Source organism: Hipposideros armiger, unplaced genomic scaffold (genome assembly GCF_001890085.2).
Source record: "Hipposideros armiger isolate ML-2016 unplaced genomic scaffold, ASM189008v1 scaffold_402, whole genome shotgun sequence".
NCBI classification, from domain to species: Eukaryota; Metazoa; Chordata; class Mammalia; order Chiroptera; family Hipposideridae; genus Hipposideros; species Hipposideros armiger.
The window spans coordinates 863329-888927 of record NW_017731752.1 but is presented as its reverse complement, the minus strand read 5'-3'; the positions used below and the strand labels follow the sequence as shown (position 1 = coordinate 888927).

The following is a 25599-nucleotide window of genomic DNA, read 5'->3' as shown; positions in this document are numbered from 1 at the left end:
TTGAGGCAGTTATGTCAGAGTAAATACTATTCCTTGGACAAGGTTTTTAGTTTTGTGTTGTAAAACTGTGAGCATAAGCAAATACTAATGTTATTTACTCTTTGCTTTCTGTCAGTGAGGCCCACCAGACAAAAATTGAAATCATGCATTTTTCTGGAACGTTTTCTCAGACAGCCAAGCATAGCAGCAAATTATATCCTCTCCATACCTTTTTTTTTCCTTCCCCTATGATGAATTTCTTTCTCCAGAGGGAAAAGTGATTTTTAAAAGGCTTGAACAACATGCTAATCTTTCCTTCTGGTAGCCCCTGGTTGAATTACCCCTGAATTTGAAGCATTTGCTGATGAAATGATACTTGACATTAACCAGTGTTGTATGGAAATATTTCTAGCACCTGGGGAGAAAATAAACCAGGGCATTCACGCCGATGCCGCTGTGCGGCCGATCCTTCCGCTTTTCTCAGAACCAACTTGAATTACACTTGCTTCATGCTGACTGACTTTTCTCCTGAGAGACCATTTGTAGACAACAGAAAGATTTGCACCACTGGAAAAAGTTAGAATTTCCAGTATTATTACCATGAAAAAGATTGGGTTTGGGTAATAGTCGGCTTAGCTGGTTGGCAGAACCAACTGGAGGCTTTGGCTCGGGACTTTTTTCCTTGCTCAGAATGATAGAAGATGATGTCATATCCTTGTAAATGAAATGTTCTCCTTGCTTATAAAGCTCTGCTTAAACTTGGGGCTCACGCAGATAAGCAGCATTTTCCATAGATGAGTGAAATATGAACTTGACTTTAGGTTTTGAATCTTAGTATTTTTGGCAAACTGATTTTGACCATTAACTAAGCAAAAATAGATAATGAAAACTATAAAAAGGTATGGAGGATTATTCAGCATTAATAAGATTCTTCCCCTCATGCCAGTGTTTGTAGCTCATAGAACTGTGCAAATTCTTTATTTGCCTTTTTTTTTTTTAAATGAGAATAGAAAAGAGCACAGCCAACTATGGAACAGTTGTCTCATTCTTCAGTTGGAACATGGAGATGTGTTTATATGACAAGTATTGAAGCCGTTTCTTCAGGAATAACTCTTAGCTTAGTTAAAATGAGAATTCATACCCTGTGATATGGGGTAGGAGGAAGAATAATGAACTCATGTCAAGAATCCTTGGATGACACCCACCTCCAAAGCTTTCCAGGCAACTGTTTGAACCGCCTGAGGCACAGGTCTAGCTTGGACTTAATCAGTGTTGCCCCAACTGTTTTCCACAAAACACTCTTTCCCTGCATGTGGCTATGTGTGTTGGGTGGGGGTTCAGAGTGGGGAGAGAGATTCATGATCAAACAGATTTTAGAAATTGTGCATATTTTATCCCTTGGAATCACAGTTTATATAGTACGTTTACACATACAAGTGTTTACTGAGTCCTGCCTATGTACCAGAAAACTTACTGCTTCTAGTGGAAACAGACAATAAGTATTGACTGCACTTTCATGAGGAGTTGAAGCAGGGTAAATTATTGTAGGTGACTAAGGACAGGAGATGGGGAAAGTTTATTTTGAAGCATACTAAAGGCTCCCAGTTCTAAATTATGAAATCTGTTTACCTTTGTTCAACCAGTATTGCCTAAAATGGTTTTTTTTTAGTTGCATACCTATTCACGTATCATAAAATAATGTCATGGAAATGGGAAATCGTGTCATTGGGAAATGGTGGACTATATTTCCTCAGGGTCTCTAAGTTTTATGATTATAGTTCCTGATTTGTCTGATGCTCGTTTTCATCTTCTCCTTGGTGCATATTATGGAGTTATGGTGTATGCTGATTAGACAAGTTTCACTCAATAAAAATTGATTGAATTTTGGCCTTTCAAGGCTCTTTGCTACATACGGTCAGAAGAAGAAGAAGAAGAAGAAATATGGGAGCTTACTGTTTAATATGTAATTTAAAAACACATAAGTAACTTTAATACAAGGAAGAAAGTGCTGTCTATCAGAGAGGTACATATACATGAAATATAGACCAAGTTTAGAGCAGTGGTTCTCAGAGTATGGTTTCCTCAGGACCAGCATCTCCTAGGAACTTGGTACAATTGTAAGTTCTTAGTCCCACCCCAGACCAACGGATCCATAAACTCTGGGGTGCAGCCCAGCAATGTGAGCTTTAACAAGCCCTGCATGATTCTGAATCTCACTAAAGTTTAAGAATCACAGCTTTAGAAGTGGAGCTCACACTTGGATGGGGAATCTTGGGATTGCTTCACAGAATCGATGGCATTTTAGCTAAATCTTAGAAGATGAGTAAAACTTGTAGACATGAACACTAGAGACCTGTATTCTTAAAGGAGGCACTAGCAACATGAGTCAAAATCACAGTGGAGATCTGAGGGCCGATTTTAGCTTTTTGACCAGCAAGCTATGTGACCTTGTCCAAATCACTTAACCTTTCTCAATCAGTTTCCTCAACTTGAAAACTAGTATTGGATTAAACAATTTTATGATCCTTTTGACTGTAAAACTCAGTGAGTTTATGTGGCTCTGGTTCAGTATATCATGCTATGAGCTGAGTAACGGCATGGCATGAATTATTTGTGACCCAAATGCCTAGTATATTATCCTGTACACTCTATAGCTACAATGGTTTGTATTAAGAAAAACGACACAGTAAACGTTTTTTTCTTCTTTTCAGGCAGCCATTAGTATCAGCCAGAGAGCAAAACTTTGTTCCCAAGGGTGTCATACAGACAGTCTATAACTGATTTCAGGAGCAAGGACCCAGAACATGAAGCAGTGCCTTGAGGAAGATAATTTGAGCAGTATCATAATAAGCTGCTTTGGAAGATAGGGCTTCCCAGGATCGGGCTGTTCTGGGACTCATCATTGGAAGGAGAAATCCTGCTAGCCCTCCTCAGGAATTAAATGCCAGGTCTGAGGAGTAGCTCCCTAGTGCAGCTGCAGTTTCCTGAGTTTGAAAGTGTACATGTGGGAGTTGCATAAGTTGCAGAGCTGTGGCAATAACCCTTGGCACTCATCATGCACAGATGCCTCCCTGGCACTGACCCTGACATATGGCACGAGTCTGGGGCCTATGGGTGGGTGGCATTCATATTAGGGATGGTCTATCCCAGGGGTCGGCAAACTTTTGAGATGGAAGAGCCAATCCTGTCCTTCACAACAATTTAAAAATTATTTGAGAGCCATAAAACAAATGAAATCACCATTATGTGACTAATATCCTTTAAAAATTTTACAAATGAAACTATGATAGTTTTATTTTCATTTTCAATTTTACTTCAGAGCCACATGTACGTACCCAAATAAGCGCATGTGACTTGCGAGCCGCAGTTTGCCGACACCTGGTCTATCCTATGGATTGTCTGCCTCTTGACCCTTTATTCTTAACCCACTTTTCACTTGTTTCCCATCTTGTATCCCTTCTTGTGAATACCTGAATAATTCAATATCACTTAATATGTATGGAACATGTACTGTGTGCCAGACAAGATAGTAAGCCTGTTGTATGGCAATGGGAACTCTTATCATCCCTATTTTAAAGATAAAGAAGCTGAGAATTTAAGAGTCTTAAGTACCCCAAGGTCACCCAACCAGTAAGTGACCAAGCCTGGATTGAAGTCAGGTTTTTCTGATCTTTGGATATAATAGAGCAATCCTTGGCTATTAGTAAAGAAAAGACATCCTTTCCTGTACCTTTGATGTGTTTTTTTTTTTCCTATTGGAAAAGAAAATGTCAGAGTAGGTTGTAAGTTTCCTTCCTATATTGTAACTCATAGGTTTTGTCTTTTCTAAAAACTGCCTTAGTTAATGATATTAATAGCTAGCAATTGTATACTTACCATGTGCCATGAACTGTTTTAAGTGCTTCATATTTATTACTGTAAATCCTGGTAGGGAGGAACTATTGTTCCTACCTTGTAGAAGATGAAATTGAAGCTCAGGGAGGTTAAATAACTTGCCCAAGGTTACACAGCTAATAAGGGATAGAGCTGGGACTCAAACCCAGGCTGTCAGGCATCTGAGTGTGTGTTCTGGACCCACTATACACACAGCCTTTGTGTAGGTGTAGGACTCAGTCACGGCACACACCTGAGTGGTGGCTGACTTCCATTTGCAGTTTCAACATTAGTCTTCCTCGTCAAGGATGCCTGTAAAGGGGAGGCCCTTCATTTACTGACTTTGTTCTTTATTTCACAGCCTATTATAGCACATTTCTCCAGCACCATGTCTATCTGGTCACCAAAACCCTTTCAAAATACATAAGATAGGAAGAGATGGAGTGAAAATAGAATGTTTTCCTAAAGTGCCTTTTTTTTATTCAGACATCTCAGCTATTTAAGGAGGCCAGTTTAATGATGGCAGAAAACAGCTTCAACAGGTTACCCAAGCAAGCAGAGGCACCCTGTGGAGTCAAGGCTCTCCCAGAGGGGTGGCCTTTGTGACAGCTGTTCCCTGCCCCTGAGGTCGCTGGTATTTATTCATTCCAGCAAAGAAAACCCTGCATGCCCTTCTGAGTCCCATGCTAAGATCCATTCTTAACTGAGCAGGTAGGTCTGGATGGGGAGGCCTATAGGACTCCCTCTGAAAAATAAATATATCCAAGATTGATGGCATGATGATCTCTTTGGAGATTATATCAAAAATTATTGATTATGTTACTGAGTTGTAGAACATAAGCTCTGAGGTTGGGAACTAAGTGCCTTTTAAAAATAATTCAGAAGCAATAGAATAAATCAATGTGCAGAGTATCTAAAGTACCATAACCATCATATTAGCTTCATAAATAGCTTGGCTTTAATGTGGAAAAAGGAGTACTTAAAAACAAACAAACAAACAAACAAACAAATAAAACAAAAAATAGTTGTCTTGGCATGCTAAAAAAAAAAAAAAGAAAAAAAAAGCCAAAACCTTTATTCTACTATTTACTTTGCAGAATTTTACAGAATTCCTAACTTCTAACACTCCCTTATTCTAAACCAGTGAAAAAAAGTGCATGACTTTTTAATCAATTTGTGCCAGATAGAGCTTTTTGTTTCCCCCTGAAAAATAAAGATACAAAAACCTGTGAGGTATTGTGGTTTCAACAGCCGGGATCAATAAGCTTAGTCCTGCTCAGGTTTTTGGTGTTAAATCCAAATTTTAGTACACAATACTATTCCATGTCAGTTTGGAAAAGTACTTTCTATTGGGCCTTTGGAAAAGTCATGACGCATGTTTGCAACAGATGGCACTAGTTCATTTTTGGAAGTACTAGAGTCATTTGCATCTATGTTATTGCTATGTCATTTGACAGCTGACAGGTCTAGCTTCATTCTAAAAAAATTTGGTTGAGTTTTGGCGATTTTGAAAGTTGAAGAAAGAAGACCAAACTGTGCATTTTTGCCATATTTTACTCTTTTACTTCCATAAAGGGAAGAACATGCATCAAGCTTGTGAAAAGTTGCGTAATTTTTATGGTGACAATGCTCTACAAGAACCTCAGTGCCAATGATGGTTCACGAAATTCTGTGCTGGTAATTTTGATCTCAACAAGGCTCCTTGGTCAGGGAGGCCCACCAAGGTTGATGACAACAAAATAATGACATTGATCGAGTCAAACCCACGTGACACAAAAGGTTGCAGAAACATTGAACATCCATCATTCAAGTGTTCATGACCACCTGACGAAGTTGGGCTGTGTAAGCAAGCTCGATATTTGGGTTCCGCATGAACTCAAAGAAGTTCATTTGATGGTGCGTATAAACATCTGCAATATGCTCATTAAACGTGAGGAATATGATCCTATTTTGAAGCGACTGATAACTGGTGATGAGAAGTGGATTGTTTACAACAATGTGGTGCGCAAATGGTCTTGGTCCTGACGTGATGATTCGCCTCAAACAACATCGAAAGCAGACATTCATCAGAGGGAAGGTTATGCTCTCAGCATGGTGGGATTTTAAAGGTGTCGTGTTTTTCGAGCTCCTACCAAGGAACCAAATAATCAATTTGAATGTGTACTGTTGGCAATTGGACAGTTTGAATGAATCCATCATCCNTCAAGGGTAATATGACGATAGCTCTGATGGAAATTCCAGAAAAAGAGTTGCAAAATTGCTTTGAAGGGTGGATTAGGCACTGGCATTGGTGCATAGCTTCCCAAGGGGAGTATTTAAAGGTGACTATGGTGATGCTCCGCTTTGAGGTATGTAGCACTTTTTCTAGGATGAGTTTCCGAACTTAATTGTCAGACCTCGTAAAGGATTACTCTGCTGTAGAGAGTTGATTGTGTATCTCCTTTCTCATTAGATTCATTTAGCAATTCTATACTGTGCACCTAAGATTTGCAGGCTCAGTGCCTGTTGCCTTACATTCTGGGGTGATATTTAATCAAACAAACAGGCCTTTCCAGAATTGCCCTCTGGAGCCTGTGGTCTGTTTTGTCTAGTGTAAGACCTGGTCCCAGGTGTAACCTTGGAAAAATTTGGAATTGAATTCTATTCTCCCAGAAGTCCTCTACAATCTTTAGGATGTTTTATCATTTCTCACATTTTCCTTTGGTGGTTCAGCTGTTTTGGAAAAGGGAAATCTGATACACTCTTTACCACATTCAGGTCCTGGAGCTCTGTGTACCCAGAGCCCTCTCATGGATGTGCTCACTCTCCTCTTGCCCTAACATGGCCGTTGCTTATCGCAGCAGCAAAGGGTTGTACTGAGGGAGCTTCCATATTCTGCTTTCCTGACTCCTGATTTTACCATGTAGAATTGTAATTCTTCTTTTTCTTGAAGGAGAATCCTTTAATAAGGCGAATGGCAATTGGAATGGNGACAATGCGAGACCACACACAAGTCTGATCACCCGTCAAAAATTATTGGAGCTTGGATGGGATGTGTTGCCACACCCACCATACTCACCTGACCTTGCGCCGTCAGACTTCCACTTGTTTTGCTCTCTTCAAAACTCCTTGTGTGGTATAACGTTCAATTCAGATGAGACTGTAAATCAGCGCCTTGTTCAGTTTTTTGCAAATAAAGCCAGGCCTTCTATGAACAAGGAATGATAAAGCTAACTGAAAGATGGCAAAAGGCTATCAAACAAAGCAGGCAATATATCATTGATTTATCTTTGTTCTTTATATTAATAAATGACCTTTGAAAACATAGACAAAATAACGTCATGACTTTTCTAAAGACCCAATATTTGCATTTAAGGCCATTGATTCTGCTTTATAAGAAAAAAATCCCAGCAGTGTATCTTGCTGAAAGAAAAACTCAGTATGTATAAAGCACCAATTTTGGAATAGTTAAATTGAATGATGGTTTTTTCTTTTTTTAAAGATTTTTTTTTTTAATTGGGGAATTGGGGGAAGGGGAACAGACAAGTTGCTGTCCTTTTGTTCTTCAGTCTAGCTGTGGAGGACGTTGCTTCACTGGCCCAAGTTGGCACCATCATTGCACTCTTCCTGGGCGAGGCAGATCAGGCTTCTGGACGGCTGCTCACAGCGGCTGCTGGCTACACACGGTAGCCCATGGCAACCCACTGCAGCAGGGGCTGCAGCCTATGCTGTCGCCAGGCGACTCACGGCAACCCAGCTCCAGGTTGAGCTGTTGTTCAGCATCTTAGCTGCAGAGGGCAGTGTCACTGACCCTCATATGTGGGATCCGGACCGGGGCCCTCTGGTGTCCCAAGCCAGCTCTTTACCAACGTGCCACTTGGCCGGCCCGAATGATGTTTTTTTCATATTGTGACAGCATTCTGTGCTTTGAAGGATTCACAGAAGAGTCTGTAAAACTAACTGTCCCCTTCGGGCACTTAAATGTTTACTTATAAGCAGTTAACTGCTTAGAGGGGGGAGTAGCACTAGGGAGAGTAATAAAGTGTCAGAAATCAAAGACCACTGCAAAATAATGATAAATCACAGCTCTCAAATTGTTATATAACTCAAAGAAAAACTAATTCAATTGACACATGTTTTTGTTTGGTATCAACTCTGAAACTGGGAGACCTGAGACGTGGTATTAGGGGAATTGATTCATATTTATGGGCCTCAGTTTCCTCATCAGTAAACTTAGGAGGTTGGACCAGCTGGTCTTTAAGGCTCTTTGGAGTCTGTATAATTTATTGATTCTGTTTCCTGAAGTAAGGTGTGCTTATTTTTTGGTATTTGGAAACTGAATATATTAAAGCCTCTGGGCCTCTGGTTGCGTCTAGACTGAAATGCTCTATTTAGCAAACCAGTATTGTGTGCCTCCTATGTGGCATGTGCTGTCCTGGGTGCTGGGAATAAATGAGGCACAAAGGCTGCTTCTCTCATCAGGGTTCCTTCAGTCTGGGTTTAGGATGGGGATAGGGGGGTGGACAGACTAAAAAGAAAAAAAATTCAGTTGAATTGAATATACTATTGGGGCTGTCTTCTCTGATGATCATGAGGTCTAGACTTTTGGGGCAAAGTGTCAGCAAAACTGCTCTCACAGGCATTGTGGTTGGTATAGGACAGCGAGTGAGAAATGAAGCAGAAACTAAATTTATATTTCCCTGGGGAAGCTGGGAGTGACCCCAGTGTTCTACTTTGAGAGAGTGTACCTAGCCTTTGGTCTTTCCCTTTTGAGAACCATGTCTCATTCTGCTGTGTTCACTGTGAGCCTAAAAATACGTCCTTCCTCTGGAGCATTCTCAGATGATGAAATGAAAGACTCTATTGAGGTATAGAGAGTATTATTAAAGCTTCTGCTGGTTGACATCTGTGACTTCCTAAAGAGGGCTCTCTTGCTTCCGTATTTCAGCTGTGCACCCCACAAAGAGGCGCTGGTTCCATGGAGTTCTCAATTCTCCTGGGTAGGATATTTGAACCTATCACATCCAAGCTACTGCTTCGCACACGTAGGACTTAAGGCATTTCCTAAGGATCCAGAAGAGGAATTGCATGAGAAATTGACTTCTTTTATAAAATCATACCTCATCTTTCTACATTTCATTTTTACTCTCTATTCTTGAAATCCCTATATTAAACTTGACTCTTTCTATCTGCCTATTTAGTGTTTCCTAAAGCAGATGAAAGCAGCAAGACACATTTCATCCCCAGTTGGAACTAAGCAAATGCATGCCCAGAATTTAGCTTCATGAGAGTCTCCTGAAGGGCAGAGTCAGGAAAAATAATGAGAGAGCCTTGTCTGGTGTGGAGAGTGTTCTAATTCAGCCTCTGCTACTAGGAACATGAGGTTTGATGGTTTAATCTACAAAAAGTGTCTAATAACATGTGCCTTGCCAACTCTGGACATGAAAGTGTTTTATACAGTAGTCCCCTCTTATCCGTAGTTTCACTTTTCAGTTTTAGCTTCCCATGGTCAACTTTGGTCCAAAAATATTAAATGGAAATTTCCAGAAATAAACAATTCATAAGTTTTAAATTGGGAGCCATTCTGAGTAGCTTGATGAAATCTCTGCCCTGGATGTGAATGATCCCTTTGTGCAGCGTATGCACACCATATAAACTCTTTGCCTGTTGGTGACGTAGTAGCTGCCATCTTGGTTAATGGATTAACTGTCAGGATATCTCAGTGTTCAAGTAATCCTTATTGTACTTTATAATGACCCCAAAGCATAAGAGTAGTGATGCGGGCAATTTGGATATGCTAAAGAAAAGCCATAAAGTGCTTCCTTTAACTGAAAAGGTAAGTATCTATGGCAAAACACATTGTATAAATAGGGTTTGGTACTATTCGTGGCATCCACTGGGGGGTCTTGGAAAGTATTCCCCTTGGATAAGGGGGGACTACTGTAAACTACAGAATAATTTATAATGTTTTAAAATGTTAAACTTCTGTAGGGTATTTTTCAGCTTACAGCCAGTAATTGGAAGTAGTTGAAAACTAGAAAGGAGATAACCAAATAGAGATGCTGGGTGGCTTTTATGCTTTTCCATCAATGATAAATGTTGACTAGTGTAATAGAATTGAATTATGCCATATATGCATCTAGGGGGCTTTAATTATTTCATCCCTTTTACAGATAATTTAGAGGGAATAATGGTGTAATGGGGAAAAGCATGGCTTTATAATAAGAACGACCAGGGCTGGAGATCCCACTCTGCTACTTACCAGCTGGGAGACATCTGTTGGAACAATGTTCCAACTAAATAGGTTAGCTTCTCTAACGTTCCGTTTTTATACCATGTAGTTTGTTAAAATACAATAGTGCCTATTGCTTAAGGTTATTGTAAGGATTAAACATAAAGTAGGAAAACGCCTGACACAATGCCTAACCCAGTGTGCAAAATCTATTTCCTCTTTTTCCACATTCCCCACAGAGGAGAAAAAGAAAGGCAATGTGAGGTCTTGCAGAGTATGCCTTAGTGGAAAAACGCATGAACTGGGGGATACTAAAAATCTGAGCCATCAGGCTGTAAATAGACTTAGCTGTTCCTTGTTAAATAGCCCGTTTCTCTACATCTTCTATTTTAAATACTTCACAGATCTTACTGTTAAAATAGGAAAATGTTTTTATTTTTTAATCTACATAGGCCTAGAGGTATGGTGACTAGAAATTTAATAGACTGATAAAAATTATTGAAAGTAATTCCTTAAGTTACTCTTAAGAACATAAAACTCTTATAAGTCTTTAAATTTTTCTTGCACAAAATCTTTCTTAACTCTCTTGTTCTGAGTAGCATAGTCCACTCATGGGTATCACTTAGATCGTGCAACTTATTAGGGATGCTTTGTTCATTCTAATGGTGTTGGATTATGCATAAATCTTGATCAGTTTAAAGTCAGCACAACAAAAGATGGTAATATCTTGGAAGCATTTCTTTAAAAGAACATAATTGTAAAAGTAATAATATAACCATTAATAAGCAACGTTAATTGAAGAAACATTAGAAAGCGCACATATGCCTCCAAATTTCACAACACAGTTAATCCTTTGTTTGTTTAGTTGTTTTAAATTGGGGAACAGTGTGTTTTTCCAGGACCCATCAGCTCCAAATCAAGTATTATAGTTGTTTCAATCTAGTTGTGGAGGGTGCAGCTCAATGGCCCATGTGGGGATCGAATCGGCAATCTTGGTGTTATGAGCACCCCGCTCTAATTGCCTGAGCTAACCAGCCGCCCCCCACCTCCCCAGTTAATTCTTTTCAAATCTAAAAATGCAGTTGTGCATTAGATGTTTAAATAATAATAGAACCATACACATACATTGTTTTATGATCTTTTCTTCTCTTAACATTACATCTTAAAGCATCTGAAAATACACATTGTTTAAAGTCATTATTTTTAATAGCTGCATAATATTTCACTTTATGAATGTGCCAAAAATTATTTGATTCTCTCTTGATAGGCAATTAGTATCTTTTCTTTTTTTTTTGTATTTTAAACTGGATATAAATGTACACTTGTCTAATTATTTTTATAGACTAACTACCTAGGAGATAACCCTAAGTTAGAGGTAAATACACTTTTTAAGGCTTCCAGTACATGTGTCTAAATTGACTTTCAGAATGTAGGAAATCTTTTACCAGTGAGTAATTCCATCAACAGTGTAAAAGTGTCATTAAAAAAAAATAAATCAGGGCCGGCCGAGTGGCTCTGTTGGTTAAGAGCTCGCTCAAGAGTTTGAGCTCTGAGCAACAGCGGTTCGAATCTAGCCCAAGCTGAGCAGCCGCTGAGCTGCCAAAAGGTAGCAGGATGGCTCAGCTGAAAAAAAAAATAAATAAATCAAACAAGATGAGGTTAAATTCTAGTGGTTTTGAATTCCATATCTTTTTGTAGTCTGGTAAGGTTTCTAATTATTATATTGATGTTTTAGTGAAAAGATTTTATAATAAAGTTTTTTAAAAGCACTGTTTCATAACAGTTATTTCCTATTTCTTCTCTCACTTTCCTCTAAGTTAATTTATCTTTTCTCTCTCTCTTTTTCCCCCCCTCTAGGATGGAAGTATGATGTGATGGATATAACTATGGGATACTGTGTGGGTACACGGCCTCCTCCTTCTTGCCTCATCCTCCTGCTTCTCAAGCTCTTGGCCACTGTCTCCCAGGGGTTGCCAGGGACCGGGCCCCTGGGTTTCCACTTCACACATTCCATTTATAATGCCACAGTGTATGAGAACTCAGCAGCAAGGACCTACATCAACAGTCAGAGTAGAATGGGCATCACCTTAATTGATCTGTCCTGGGATATCAAATACAGAATAGTATCTGGAGACGAGGAAGGCTTTTTCAAAGCAGAGGAAGTCATCATTGCAGATTTCTGTTTTCTCAGAATAAGAACTAAAGGTGGAAATTCTGCCATATTGAATCGGGAAATTCAGGACAATTATTTATTGATAGTAAAAGGTTCTGTCAGAGGAGAGGATTTGGAAGCATGGACCAAAGTGAGTATACAGGTTTTAGATATGAATGACCTGAGACCCTTATTTTCGCCCACAACATACTCTGTTACAATAGCAGAAAGTACACCTCTGAGGACTAGTGTTGCCCAGGTGACAGCCACAGATGCAGATATCGGTTCCAATGGAGAATTCTACTATTACTTTAAAAACAAAGTTGACCTCTTTTCAGTTCACCCCACAAGTGGTGTCATCTCTCTAAGTGGACGATTAAATTATGATGAAAAGAATAGGTATGATCTGGAAATTTTGGCTGTGGACCGAGGGATGAAACTCTACGGAAACAACGGAGTGAGCAGTACTGCCAAACTTTATGTTCACATTGAACGTATAAATGAACACGCCCCAACCATCCATGTGGTCACTCATGTTCCTTTCTCACTGGACAAAGAGCCGACATATGCGGTAGTGACAGTCGATGACCTGGATGAGGGGGCCAATGGAGAGATCGAGTCTGTTTTCATTGTGGCTGGGGACCCTTTCGATCAGTTCTCCCTGGCTAAGGAAGGAAAGTGGATGAATGAGTACAAGATTAAGGAGAGAAGGCAGGTTGATTGGGAGAGCTTCCCCTATGGCTACAACCTCACCCTTCAAGCAAAAGACAAAGGGTCACCTCAGAAATTTTCTGCAGTAAAGATTGTCCACATTGCCAACCCCAAAAGAGACACCGTCCCGATTAGATTTGAAAAAGAAACATACGATGTGAGCATTAGTGAATTTTCCCCTCCTGGTGTCGTGGTTGCTATAGTAAAATTAAGTCCTGAACCGCTAGATGTGGAATACAAATTACCTCCTGGTGAGGATGCACAGTACTTCAAAATTAATCCTCGGTCAGGTCTCATTGTCACAGCACAGCCACTGAATACTATTAAGAAAGAAATTTATAAACTGATGGTGACAAACAAGGAAGGAGATTTAAAAGCACAAGTCAACATTGGCATAGAAGATGCGAACGACCACACCCCAGAATTTCAGCAACCACTATATGATACTTTTGTGAATGAAAGCGTGCCAGTGGGAACGAATGTTCTGACAGTTTCAGCTTCTGATAAGGACAAAGGAGAAAATGGGTACATCACCTATAGCATTGCCAGCCTGAATTTGTTACCATTTGCCATTAACCAGTTTACAGGTGTTATTAGCACAACTGAAGAATTGGATTTTGAATCCTCTCCAGAAACGTACAGGTTCATCGTCAGAGCCTCTGACTGGGGTTCCCCATATCGCCATGAAAGTGAGGTAAATGTCACTATTCGAATAGGAAATGTCAATGACAATAGCCCTCTCTTTGAAAAAGTGGCTTGCCAGGGCGTTATTTCATATGACTTTCCAGTTGGGGGTCACATTACAGCTGTCTCAGCAATCGATATTGATGAACTTGAACTTGTAAAGTACAAAATCCTCTCTGGAAATGAACTTGGTTTCTTTTATTTAAACCCAGACTCTGGTGTTTTACAGCTTAAAAAGTCACTGATAAATTCTGGCATTAAAAATGGTCAGTTTGCCCTCAGGATTACAGCAACTGATGGAGAAAATTTTGCAGACCCCATGTCTGTCAACATTTCAATCCTACACGGGAAGGTGTCCTCAAAGAGCTTTAGTTGCAGAGAAACTCGTGTGGCTCAAAAGCTGGCAGAGAAACTACTCATTAAGGCAAAAGCAAATGGGAAACTGCATCTGGAGGATGGATTTCTTGACTTTTATTCAATTAATAGGCAAGGACCACATTTTGACAAGTCATTTCCTTCTGATGTGGCTGTGAAGGAGGATTTGCCAGTTGGTGCTAACATCCTGAAGATTAAAGCCTATGATGCCGACTCTGGCTTCAATGGAAAGGTGCTATTTACAATATCGGATGGAAATACGGATAGTTGCTTTAATATTGATATGGAGACGGGGCAACTTAAAGTCCTTATGCCCATGGATCGCGAGCACACAGACCTCTATCTCCTCAATATCACCATCTATGACTTAGGTAATCCACAGAAGTCTTCATGGAGGTTGCTGACAATCAATGTGGAGGATGCTAATGACAACAGCCCGATTTTCCTTCAAGACAGTTACACAGTTAACATTCTTGAAAGTTCAAGTATTGGTACTGAGATTATTCAAGTGGAAGCCAGAGACAATGACTTGGGTTCTAACGGTGAAGTGACTTATTCAGTCTTGACAGATACACAGCAGTTTGCCATCAATAGCTCAACGGGAATCGTTTATGTAGCTGACCAATTGGACCGGGAATCCAAAGCAAACTACTCATTAAAAATAGAAGCCAGAGACAAGGCAGAAAGTGGGCAGCAGCTGTTTTCGGTGGTGACTCTTAAGGTTTTTTTGGATGATGTCAATGACTGCTCCCCAGCTTTCATTCCCAGTAGTTATAGCGTGAAGGTGCTTGAAGATCTCCCTGTTGGCACTGTTATTGCTTGGCTGGAGACCCAGGATCCAGATCTTGGACTCGGGGGTCAAGTGCGCTATTCATTGATCAATGACTATAATGGGAGATTTGAAATCGATAAAGCAAGTGGTGCTATTCGCTTGAGCAAAGAGCTCGACTATGAAAAGCAGCAGTTCTATAACCTCACGGTTCGGGCTAAAGACAAAGGGCGGCCTGTCTCTCTGTCATCTGTTTCCTTTGTTGAGGTGGAAGTGGTGGATGTCAACGAAAACCTCCATACACCCTATTTCCCTGACTTTGCTGTTGTTGGATCTGTAAAAGAAAACTCGCGGATTGGAACGAGTGTCCTGCAGGTGACTGCCCAAGATGAGGACGCCGGGAGGGATGGAGAGATCCAGTACTCCATCAGGGATGGCAGTGGTCTTGGAAGGTTCAATATAGATGACGAGAGTGGTAAGTTTTTTGTCAGACGTGTAGTTTCACCTTTCACAAATTGTAAACATTGGAAAAGTAAAGCAATATTCTCATACTAAAATAGAATGACAAATGAGTTGCATTTGCTGCAGAGATGACCCAGTAAAATCTTTTTTCTTAGAGTGTGTTGGTTTGTAAGAAGACCTGTTTATACAGTAAAAAGCCGTGGTTTTCCATGGGAGTCACTATTTTTTTGTTTTTCTCATTTAGCACTACTATTACCAGGTTATCTTTTGATAAGCGTAAGTAATTGTCAACTGTGTTGATTGCACTTTTGACCTTCACTAAATTAACGGCCCTGATAAAGTAAATTACATTTGAATTGGCTTTAAATTAGAAGTGTGGAATGGATTTTCAAATGGATCGTATGTACCAATCTTTCCCTTTTCTTTGCTGAAATGATACTGCATCAGTTGCTTGGTCTTTCATGTTTTGTGGGCACATCTGGCCCTTGAACGACAGGCATTTATTTGCACTGTGTTTGCTCCATTGACACATGGAGAACTGCTTCTACAAGTGCTTTCTTGATAGACCAGAGGGGGGCGTGCTGTGGATTTTATTTATAAAAATTTATTTTAAGATTTGATTTGTAAGAATTGATTATTTTTATAGAGACATTTTAAAATATGGGGCAAAATTGCTCCAATGTTATAATTGTCCCTTACTATTTATTTTCCAGCATATATGTATATGTGTGTGTGTGTATACAAATATATATATATATATATATATTTTTCTATTCTTGTTATTGTCATTATATGTCTTTAAGCATACATGTGCCTGAACATGGGCACGTGTGTATGTGTTTCTTGATTAGCATTGTGCATTTTTCTAGACTTCTTTAGATTGTAGACACCTCAAGACGGGCTATGTCTTCTCTATTCTTGTATAAATGGTAATATTAACACTTCACAGTCTTCAGAACATATTTATATATATTAAATCATTTTCAACAGCACTCAGAGTGTGCTTTGTTTTCAGTAATGATGATGATGATGATTAAAATAGGTAGTGGGAAGGTGTCATAGGGAGACTAGCTACATCAGCAACACTAGAAAAAGGATTTGAGAAACTATTAAATACTGGATAGAAGTTAAAAACTGTATGCATCATCACAAATTTAAACTGTAATTTCTGTCCTCATGGGCTCTAATTATGGGCAGTGTAAATTGTAAAATTTTTCTTCATAGCCATAATGAATGAAAAGGTAAATGTAAAAAAAAAAATTGGGTTGTATTTAGCCATGTACTCTTATTTTATTATATATAACTTGCTAATTGATTGGAATATATTTTCACCTTTGAAGTAGACAACGATAAAGGAAGGGAAGTAACCTTTACTGTCTACTCTGTGCTAATACTTTAGAACTACTACTACTGACTTCTTTGAGTACTTACAATGGGCAGCGCACTGTATGAAGGGCGTTAGAGTCATGTCTTATTTAATTCTCCCAACAGCCCCATGAGGTAGAACTGATAATCCTCACCTCATGAACTGTTGTTCAGAGAAGGTATATAACTCGGAGCTGAGTTTCAAGCTTAGTGCTCTGAGTGCTGCAGCATACTACGCTGTCTGCCATCTAAAGACAAGTATGGGTTCCCTTGCTTGTTCCTAGATATACTTGTATTCGGTATTGATCTAAAATCTCTAAGGCAATAAAGTGTTAAACAGTTTTCAAAGTCCTTAAACCCCCAGGCGCATTGATGGCACAGGCCATTAATCACCCTTCCATTTCCCATTGTTTGTGTGGCTCTCCAGTGAGAGAAGCTTACCTTTGGGACTCAGGTGGATGTGGGTAGGTAGGTCAGCAGGGAGGCATTGAACGGAATCATTAACCACTACTACCTCGATGATTACATCAAACTGCATTGCGTTATTAGGAATTTCTGTCTTAGTGTAGCTTGATGCAGGGGAGAACAGGAGCAATTTGGTGATAGCGGCCCCGATTTCCCCATTTGTACCGTGTTATTTTGTTTTCATCTTGGGTGTTATTTCAGAAAAATGTGTGTATAGTTTCATCTGATATAGCTTCCCTTATAATTCTTGACACTTAAGAGTTTGATTTGATATCTTTTGCCTCTGTTGGGGGAAAAAACCCCAAAAAACTCACTGTTCTGCGTTTGTTCTGTTAGAGTCTAGATTGTGTAAAATAAATTTTGCCATGGGTGATAATAATGCCACTTACATTTTGACATTGGTTTGTGACATAGAAGCTCTTTGTTGTAAACATGAATTCCTTTGGGTTAAAGAGAAGCTACGTGAGTTATGTAAGGTCACATACCCACAAGAAGATATAGATGGATCTAGCACCCACATCTCTCCGCAGTCCTAACTTGGTGCTCCTTTTTTTTTTTTTTGCATTCATTACACATGTTTCTGATTTATGTACCCAGAGGATTTTTAATTTTTAAAAACTACAGTAGCAATTTTCTTTCCCACTTGTCACTTCATTTTGCTTCCTTCTCTTAGAAAGTAAAACTGTATTTTTTTCTATATTATAGAAAAAAAGGTTTGGACTTGATGTGGAAATTTTTTATGAAGGTTAGAATTTCCATATAATAATATTCTTAAACATCTTATTTTCTCCCCTCTCACCTCTTAGAGAGTTTACCAGCCAAGCCCAAGAAATTGATGAGGAATGATTACCTTGACTTGTGCCAGGGAGATGCTAGGGTTGAGGAGAAATTTGGGAAACGTATATCCAACAAGAGAAGTCATCACCATGGTGCTACTGGGTTTGCACTACTGTTGAATGATCTATCAGCTCTTGGCCTCCCAGTGTTAAAAATTGTGGCTTGAGCTGTTGGCAGAAAGAACCAGCTATTTAGCCCTGCAGCTGTTCCTGAGTCTCGAGTTCAGACTGTTGTCTTCATTTGACCCTGGGCGTAGAATGGCCTAAGCTTCTTTGGATTTTGGTCTTTCAAGAATCTTTAAGTCAGCTGCCAAAGGTTATTTAATGGCTCACATTGTTTAATGGTTCTCAAATTTAGGAGTGTGCAGGAATCAGCTGCAGAGTTTGTTAACAATGCGGATTCCCGGGGCCAATTCCCAAAGGTTCGGATTCAGTAGGTCCCGGGTAGGAGCCCAGGAATCTTCATTTAAGGAGTCCACACATTCCTTCTGCATGGGGTTTAGAAACACTACCTTAAATTTACTTGGGTTCTTCAGAGAGCATGTACTAGATTATATCTTTTCTCTAAAGTCCTTCTCCTTATACTTTTGAAAGGCAGAAAACTGAGCTCATATTTTAGATAAATTTCTTTTCTAGTCAAATTTTATAATCCCAATAAATCTTCTATTGTTCATTAGTGGTGATAATTTTCTGAATGCCTTCCTGATGGATCAAAAGTCTATTCCTTTGCTTCAGTAATTATGGTGCTCCTGTTTTGTGAAACCGCATATGCTGGGATTAGTTGATCCATTTAGTAGTTTTATGTTCTTGACTTTTGTGGAGCTCAGTGAACAAAACCATGCCTTTGAAATTCTTTACCATCCACAGGCATTTAATAAATGTTTAATAATGTTCACAGTAAATGGATTAACTGCCCCTCTTCCCCCCCAACTACAGTGTATTTGATCACAATTTAAATTACCAGTCTGGAAGATGCAATTTAATCATTTTTCCTTCACAAAGAATGCATTCTTATTCCTTGACACCACAGGAATTCATATTCTTCAATACTCAGAAGCTTTAGAAGATTTAGAAAGAGCACGTTGTCTATTTTAAACTACGGTTTTCTATTAGATTCTTTTATAAGCTGCAAACTTAAGCAGTGGTTTCACCATTTTATATACTTGAGGGTAAAGAAATATTTAATTGGGATACACAATTTCCATTTTAGCACATTAATCATGGGCAACTAGGAAGATATTTTTGCCAGTCACTATTGCTAATTATATTATTTCTTTCATTTATCAAGTATCTATTATGCACCAGGCACTGTGCTAGGTGCTTTGTGGGTACTATTTTTAATGGTCACAGTAATTCAGCAAGGTAGAGTTTAATGAGACTTGCCCAATAGGGTCCTGCATCTGGGAGTTGTCAGAGCTGGGATTGGAACTCCAATAAATGGACTCCAAATATCATGTTAGTTTCCCTCTTTTCCACTCCAGCATGCCATGCTAACCTTGTTAAGCATATGTATTAGTCAGATTTTTCTGTATTATTGCTGCCTAACAAACAATCACAAAATTTCAGTGACTTATGGAAACATTTTTATTCTTGCTCCTAAATCTGGGGGAACAGTTGAAGCTACACTGTTGCAGGGTGTGGATTGAGTTATAAAATCTGTTCCATGTGTCTTCCAGGACCCAGGCTGAAAGAGATGGGATGTGGTGTTCTCAAAGTGGAGGTTAGGAGAGCAAGAGGGCTGATAGAAGCTTGCAGTGCCTCCTAAAACCTCTGCTCAAAATTGGCTTACATTCTGTTGGTCAGAGCAGGTCATGGGCCCATGCTCAGCATTGATGTGGGACAGGGAAGAATACTTCTCTTACAGAGGGAGGGATGGTGGGGGGTGGGGGGGGAAGGACTGAATATTTACTAAATAATAATACACCCTGTCGTAGCATATGACAGCTCTCACTGTTGTCTTCATAACCTGCAGTTAATTGGATGCTACCTATGTGGAAGGCACCAGGCCAGGCACTAGTGACCCCAGAGCTACAGGTGTAAGGCTTGGGTCTTCCATCCTGAGAAATGTCCCAGTCTGTCTGATAGGTCAGAAGGCAGATGCAGGTGATGATGCTGGTGGTAATGGCAGCAGTGGTTAACATTTACTGAGCACAATCTATGTGCCAAGTTCTGTGAAAAATGCTTTATACAGAGGGTCTCATTCAGTTGTCCCATGAGACAGGGACAGTTGTTTTCTTATATTTACACATCTGGTATTTTAAGAGGAAAACCTCACATGCACCACACATATTAGCTTTCTTTATGGTGAGGCTCTAGCCAGCATTTCTCCAGCTTGTGTGAGCATAGAATGCTCTACTTTATTTCAAATGTTTTGGTAGGATCAGCAGAGGCTTAGGAGATCGAACATGCACTTGGGTTCAAACAGACACCCAAAGGAAGTATATCACGCTCATTAAGCGCTGTAAAAACTAATTTTTTTTTTTTTGTGAACAGACTATTAGAAAAATAGCTAGAACTTTATAATTGTGTTCAGTGTCTGTTCTAGCTTTCTCCTGTGTGCCTCTCCAGATCCACTTCCCACCCTTCTTTCTGCTTTGCATCCAGGCGCCTTAGCTCCTTGGCCATGAGCTCCTTTGTTCCCTAACATCCCTTGGATCTGGCAGTGGGAATGTAGAGAGGATGAAAGAGAGTTAGTTCAGGGTATTTATCCCTTTGACTCTTTCCACACTGGTTACTATGGACTGGCTGTATCCCTCTATTGATGGGTAGAAACACCTCCTCAATGTGACCAGCTCTGGAGCACTGCATCTTTTTTTCTTTTTTTTTTTTTTGAGTTAATTTTCCTATGCCCTGCCCACACCTTTTAAAATAGTATATTTATTAAATGCTTCTCAATTATCTGGTTTGAGTGTACCATCTGTTTTCTGACAGGACCCTGACTGATAAGATAGTTTTCTCATGAAAATATTTCTAAAACAAATTTTTAAGTTTAAAAACATTTCTCAGACCGATGTTGTCTAGCAATTCCTATTCACTCCAGTCTCTGTAATGCTGCTCTGTGTGCTAGCACATTCCATTGGAGACCTGGACAAAAAACAGAAAGATAGTAATTGTTTAGTTTTTTCATTTTACAAAGAAAGAAAGTGAAACCAGAGGACTTTGTCTCATCTAGCTTATGCTTTCTACGTCTTTTCTATGAGGAAAAGAAAATGCTTTGCTGATGACCCTGACCCATCAGACATAGGAAAAAGGAGTCCGGCTGGATGGTGTGGTATCAGGATCTTTCAGGCTCTCAAATGTTGGGATGATGTGCTTTGATCTTCTACAGGGAGGATTCATTTCAACTGGTGGCCAAGGAAAGATAAAGACATAAAACCGAGTAGCTTTTACGTATTTGGTTCAACTGAAGTACTGTTTACTAGCTGCCAGTACTTAGTCTAATACTCTATTGGTAGTCTCGGATCATCAGATGGTTAAGAGTGGGTGAATGAAAACCAAGAAATTAAAAATGTGTATTAGAAATATGAGGCAACTTTGCCATTGCAAAAGCTGTTAGTCTCAGCCCAGACTTTGAAAGGGGTGGGTAATTCTCATAATTTGTGTCTTTTGCATAATGTAATAATATATAATCTTCCTTTTTCTTCTACTCAGAGGCACCAGAAATCATATTGTATCTTATGGATGGCTATTAATCTTTCCAGCATCTTTTCCAACAACTTTCCTGTTAACTTCTCCTTGACAAGTTGAGGAGTCAGGCGGATGTTATTTGGTGCAATTCATAACAATTCTAGACTAAATGGTATTCCCCATCCTCATTCCTTTTTTGTTTTTGAGATGATAGTTTTACCTCTACCAATCTATGTCAAAAGTGACTCAGTGAATTTTGGCCCAAACTTGCCCTTAAAATTTCCCTTTGGGACCAGAGCAAGCAAAGGAGAGGAATTAAGTTATGATCAAGTGACAGCAAAAACTTTTCTTGGCTACTTTTTGAACATAATTATTTGAGAGAAAAATAATGTTTCCCAGAGGGGCCCTGAGCACTCTACAACATTCAGGTGAACTCAGTGATTGTCATGTAAGCCAGGTGGGAGAGAGGATTAGAAGCTTCTGGAAAATAATGAACAGCATGTTTTTATTACACTTTTCAGCAGGTGTCTTCTTCTTGACCTTTTCTTAACTGTTGGCTGAAGGCAATTTAGATTTTAATAGAGCACTGTTGGTTCAAATCTGTAATTATGCCTGCATCGTGTAGCAAGATTGAGCTGCTATTGTCCCTGTGTAACTAACAAATGATAAAAATAATGACCACCATAAGGAGGAAATCCAAATATGGTGGCAAGCCAACAACCTGGAAACTTCTGTGATCTTTTCTCTGAAATTGGACTTTCTTTTATCTTAACGGAAGTTTTTAGTGGCTTACCTGGCCCTTCATGCCAGGATCATTATTTCTGCAGTGCCAAATGATTCTGAATTGTTTTTATTTTTTCAACTAACAAGAGTGAAATTTCTGAGGTCTAGTAAGCAGAGGTTACAAAAACTATCAATCATTTCATGTATTAGTGGTTCTCTAGAAGGTGTGGGAAAAATGTATTGCCCTCCGTGACTTTGGATAGCTTGCATCTCATTTCAGTCTTCTAAAAATGTTTTCGCAGATGTTTTGTATGCACATTGAAAATACTTTTATTTATCATTACATTTGGAAGAATTACAGAATTTAATAAATATTTATGTGATGCCACTACATTCCTGTTTCATTGAAAAGAAAATGAAAGTGAAAATGGGCTGTAGTCTGTATTTTTAGCTTGCCAGTTTTTATGAAAGCATTGTCTTATCAACAGACAGAATCTACACAGAGTTGTGTGTAAGATTCAATTCAATTTATATTAAATTCTGGGCACTGGTATATAAATTATGGAATATAATAGGACTCTCTCCAGGTTTTCCCATTGGATGTTGGAGGATTTAGTGCCTCCTCTAAGGCCACTCTGTGATTAAATTCACAGATTTTCATTTGTATAACATAGGTGACATTCTAGTTGCTTTTAAATAGCAGTATGCTTGTGAGACTAATACTGAGTTAAACTAACATTGAATATGAAATATTTTGAGTCAAAAGTGAATAAAAGTTGAAGGAATTAAGCTAAAATTTTGAGATACACACATACACACACACACACACACACATACACAGATATTATGGTAAAAACATAAAGGCTTTGTGGTTTACCCCCCCAATCTATAAAATAGAGCTTAATCCATTTTCATAGGTTTTTCTCCACTTCCGTTAAAGTCTGCCTCTCCTTCCTCCTCTCTTGTTTCTTTTCTTCCTTTTTTCTTGCCCTCCACCTTCTCCTTTCCTCATTCCCACATTTATAGTGCATCAGTTCCCTGTAGGCACAGTGCTTCGCTCTGAAAAGGAAGCATAGATGATTAAGTCAAGGACTAGTAGAAAAACCGTGTAATTGCAAACTGCGTGATGCCTAAGTGACACAACGTGAGAGCCTTGTGCCAGCCATTCATCATGTTCATTGTGTCCTTAGCTCTCATCACCCTTTAGCATTGTGGGATGATTTTACAAATTCCAGCTGGAGACAAGACAGTATGAGAGAGAACTGGAGCATTAAAGTGAGTTGATAATATATAAGCAAGGCCTAATTATCAAGGAACGCCAAACCCCAGAAACAGATCTAGGTTTTGTGAGCCTTGAAGCTTATACCTCATATAATTTTGAGTACCTGCTTTGATAAAAAGTGTAAGCAGTTATGACTACAAAATTATTGTATTTGTTTGGAAGGAGGAAATAAATCATAGTAGCTCATTAAGTAGAAGGTCAACAGATACCACACATATCACAAAACTCAGAAAAGTAATAAATATTTTTGTTGATTAAATTAAATGCCTGACATACCTCTTTAATATTTTTCTCCTGCATTTTTTGGGTTGCATTTTTGGTTTGATTGACTCTTCATAGCATAACAATTTGTAGTTGTTTCTATAGAAATTACCAAAAGATTTCATTTTCCTCCAGAGTTGGTTGAAATTTGTGTTTTGTTATTGAGAATTTAGAAATGTTTTTCAGTAGTTGCAATTTGTTATTGGTAATGCTATCTAAATTTTCTACATTGGTGTTAATTAAAAAAAAAATCTCTATCATGTTTCCTTCTCATCTGAGCTGTAACAGAGGTCTGCAGGTCAGTGCTCTATAAACAAAAAGATCTAGTAATTTCCATTTCTGAGTATCTAATCAACAAAAGAAAAAAAATCATGGTGCATTTATAATTTGTATGCTGAATTCCAGGAGAGAATGTTCATTTTGTCATTGTAGGCAAGAACCAAACCTTCCAATTACAGGTTTACAATGATTGGGGGATTTTCCACAGATTATCTTCTGTCTGTGTACGTTTTGAGGCTAGTTTCTCTTCCCTCACCACCATAATTCCCGTGCTGGCCATAAGGTGATACAAATTCTCATCCTTTATTTCCATGCTACAATGCTGGGGGGATCAATGAGGTACATGATAGTAGTGTTTTTGAATCCATTCCTACACTGGGACGACTAACAACACTCTAAATGGAACTGATGGTGAATCATGTAACTATATGCCACTAACTGCACACTAAATGCATCCTCAACTCAGTTCTCCTTTAGACAGATAGCCCAAATACCTGTAGTCACTCTACCTGATGGCGCAAAATGAAAAGTTGAAGAGTAAAATGAGAAAGTTTTAAATTATTGTGGTTAAAATATATACTTTAGATTGTATACACACACACACACACACACACACACAGTGCCAAAAAATGTATACACATTTTAAGAAAGGAAAAAACTGTATTAAAATTGTAATAATATATACCGATAACAAAAGATGAATACAAATCACGTTTGACTTCTGCAATTACACATTTCTACCATAATTCAATTCAACTTCGAAAAGTAATACATAGATAACATCTCTTAAAATGTGTATACATTTTTTGGCACCCCCTGATATATAGATATAGATGATATAAATAGATATAGATACAGATATCTATCTGTATCTATATAGATATCTAAATCTGTATCTATATCTATGGTCATGGAATGTAAAGTACAGCATAGGGAATATAGTCAATGGTATAGTAACAGCTATTAATACAATATATACGATGTCAGATGGGTAGTAGTCTTGGAGAGGGGCTATCGCTTTGTGAAGGGTATAAATGTGTAATCATTATATGTTTTGTATACCTGAAGCTAATAGAAAAAAATCGAAATATATATATTTTTTCAAAAATGTTTAACCATGTGAGCCATTGCTAGGGTCCTCCTTGGGGCTTGGAAGCTTCAATTTTGATAGCTTCATGTTAAATCGGCATCTGCCTAACAATGTTAGTAAATGAACATTTTTCTGAGAGAAATAAGTCTTTAAGGTCATTGCAGAGAGCCACTGAGTTGGGCAAGGCCACCAAGGCTAGTCCTGATTTGAAGACTGGTGACACGTAGGACCAGGTTTAAGATTTTTATCACTCTCATGTATTATTAAACCAGCAGACAAAACAATGCAAAGGACATGAGATCAAGATGGAATGTGAGTGGATGTGGCTCCCAGGTGTCTCCAGATACCACGGAGGTGCCCTGGAGGTTCTGTAGCCGAAGCAGTGCTTGAAGAGTAAGAAATCTGCAAGTTCAAGAAATATAGTCTTGAGCTCTGCCTTTCAGAGCAGATGGCTG

The 25599-nt window shown here is 38.9% G+C and overlaps 1 protein-coding gene across 3 annotated transcripts in view; it reads left to right on the top strand.

Annotated features, from left to right (window-relative positions):
• FAT3 (FAT atypical cadherin 3) overlaps positions 1-25599 on the top strand; it is a 658207-nt gene that overhangs the window by 122010 nt on the left and 510598 nt on the right. For all 3 annotated transcript variants that reach the window (XM_019663735.1, XM_019663734.1, XM_019663733.1), the window contains exon 2: positions 11921-15229. In XM_019663735.1, the coding sequence (XP_019519280.1) occupies positions 11938-15229 (3292 nt within the window). In that variant the 5' untranslated portion in view covers positions 11921-11937. The remainder of the gene's footprint in view (positions 1-11920; positions 15230-25599) is intronic.